General features: G+C 47.3%; 1 protein-coding gene across 1 annotated transcript; it reads left to right on the forward strand.

The window, feature by feature from the left end:
- Positions 1-339: 339 nt before the first annotated feature.
- On the forward strand, positions 340-1,600 carry PPTG_13121 (hypothetical protein; the record flags this gene model as incomplete). Its single annotated transcript, XM_008908854.1, has 3 exons — positions 340-511; positions 574-1,171; positions 1,387-1,600. 3 exons carry the CDS (start codon positions 340-342, stop codon positions 1,598-1,600), a joined length of 984 nt encoding a protein of 327 aa, XP_008907102.1.
- Between the last annotated feature and the right edge of the window lie 645 nt (positions 1,601-2,245).

The raw sequence follows: 2,245 nt of genomic DNA on the forward strand, positions 1-2,245 counted from the left end.
TAGGAGGCAGGTTGAGTGATGAAGATCTCGTTGCGGAGCTTTTGGTTTGTTTTGAGCTGGAGTCTGCTGGAACGTGGCAGCCGTTGATGAGGATACCGCTGGGAATACTGCCGTTGTGACTATCAGCTCCCAGCACACGCGCAAGCTCTACAAGCGTTTTCCGGAGATACTGATTGTTGACTGCACTCACAAGACGAACAGGTGCGTTAATCTCAGTATCATGTTTCGACTAGATTTCACCATTATTTCACTATGAATTCATTCTCATTATGTTTGTTATGTTTGACCATGTTTTCTGTGATTTAAAACTACAGATACAACTACCAGTTGTGCACGTTAATGGTGATGGATCAGTTTGGCCACGGCCAGGCAGTGCAACATTTCGTTCTGGAACGCAATGCCGATTGGCACATGGACAAAGCTGTAGAGCAGTTTCAGTTAGCCAACGACTGGGAGCGGACGAAGGTCATAATGGTGGATAAGGACCTGACAGAAATTGGAGGCGAGCCAAGTTTCCTGGAGCCCGAATTTTATTGTGCCAGTTTCATGTATTGAAGTGGCTGCGTGGCGTAGTGCGTGACGACAAGAAATACGACACGTACCGGAGTGGAATTCTCAAACAGATGGACCACTGCGTTTCAAACATGGTATATACCAAATCTGAAGATGAATTTGATCAACACGCGACTGAGTTCAAGCATCTTGCGTGTCGGGAAAACCGTGATTCTCTGTGGAACTACTTTGACAAGAACTGGGTTGCCTGTAAGGACATGTGGGTTACTGTATACCGTATGAATCTACCGCACTTCCGCAACAATACCAATAACAGGTTGGAAAGTTTCTTCGGGAAGCTAAAAGCCGATCTGGATAGCTCAATGTCCATGCGGGAGTGCCTGGAGGCAACAATTCGCGACCAACGTCCAAAAGAAGACGAATATGTAACCCGAGTCGTCATGCCTGGAACTCGTCGCGACCTGACGTACGATGATGAGATGAACCAACTTTTTGATATGACGAGTGAATGGTTAGCAGATGTGTTCGAGCCAGAGTACAAGTTTGCAGTGAATCCTGAGTCTGCGAAGATGTATAATATCGACGATGAAGACCTCTATGTCAACTTTGTTCGGGACGGACAAGTATCGCGTCGACAAATACAACTGGATGTGTACCTGTGAATTTTCGTCGAGAATGAATCTCCCTTGCAGACATGGAATGATCTACCGCAAACACGTTGCCCGCATGCTTACCATCCCGTATTCATCGATCCCCGTCAGATATAATGTTATGAATTCCATGTTTTGATCATGTTTCCTATGTACTGACCATGTTTTGCTACCATTTTATCCCATGTTTCGGACATGATTTGGCTATGTTTTCGTAATGCAGGTGGTTGAGAGTCGGATCGTTAGATGAGGAAATCGCTGCGGTGGACGTTCCACTGCGTATCTCATCTACCAGTGTTCACGAAAGACGAAAGAAGCGCATGACTGGGCGTGATAAGTTGAAGGCAGCTCAGAGCGTGTTCAGCCGATTAAGCACGGAACTGACGGACCTACCTGACGACAAGTTTGTCGCCGTGCTTGATAACTTGGAGAGATGACGGAACCGCTTGCGACTTGGAGATGTTGCGATGGAACCTCAGACAGTTCCGAAAAATCGGACGAGGACATGGCTCCTACGGATATTGCTGCTTCGGGTACTGCCGCTGAAGCGAAGGAGAAACTTGAAAATGTGCACGGGGATACGACAGCAGTGAGAACGAGTGCGAAAACCTAGAGAAGGCGGAAGGAAAGAAAGTGAACATGAAGCCGTTTACCCCAAGAGCTCGTGTGGGGCGACCTCGCAAGGATAGAGCAGCGGAGGCAGCTCAACGCAGACAATCCCGGAAGGAATATAGCCATGGTTCGAAACTGAGAGGAGCTTTGAGGGGTGACGATGTGACTGAAGTTGTAGAATTTATAAAGTCCTGTGAGCCTCCCCTAAGTGACTTGTCGTCATTTTTGACTACGTTTGAGGTACGCCACCTCCAAACTAACCCAAAGGAATTGTCAGTGGTATGGCGAGTACCAGAGCCAAATGTCATTCCCTATTGACTACCTGAAGGTGTTGTTCGCGAGGAGCTCCGTTTAATCGAGTTGAAACGACCATTTGGAGAACCTGTCGATTTGTGTACACCTGTGGATACGAATGCTGAGTGCTGGGTGATGTAGTGTAGTGATTTCTAAGTAATCGCTGAAGTGGCTAC

The sequence above is a fragment of the Phytophthora parasitica genome (assembly GCF_000247585.1).
Source record: "Phytophthora parasitica INRA-310 unplaced genomic scaffold supercont2.31, whole genome shotgun sequence".
NCBI lineage: Eukaryota > Oomycota > Peronosporomycetes > Peronosporales > Peronosporaceae > Phytophthora > Phytophthora nicotianae.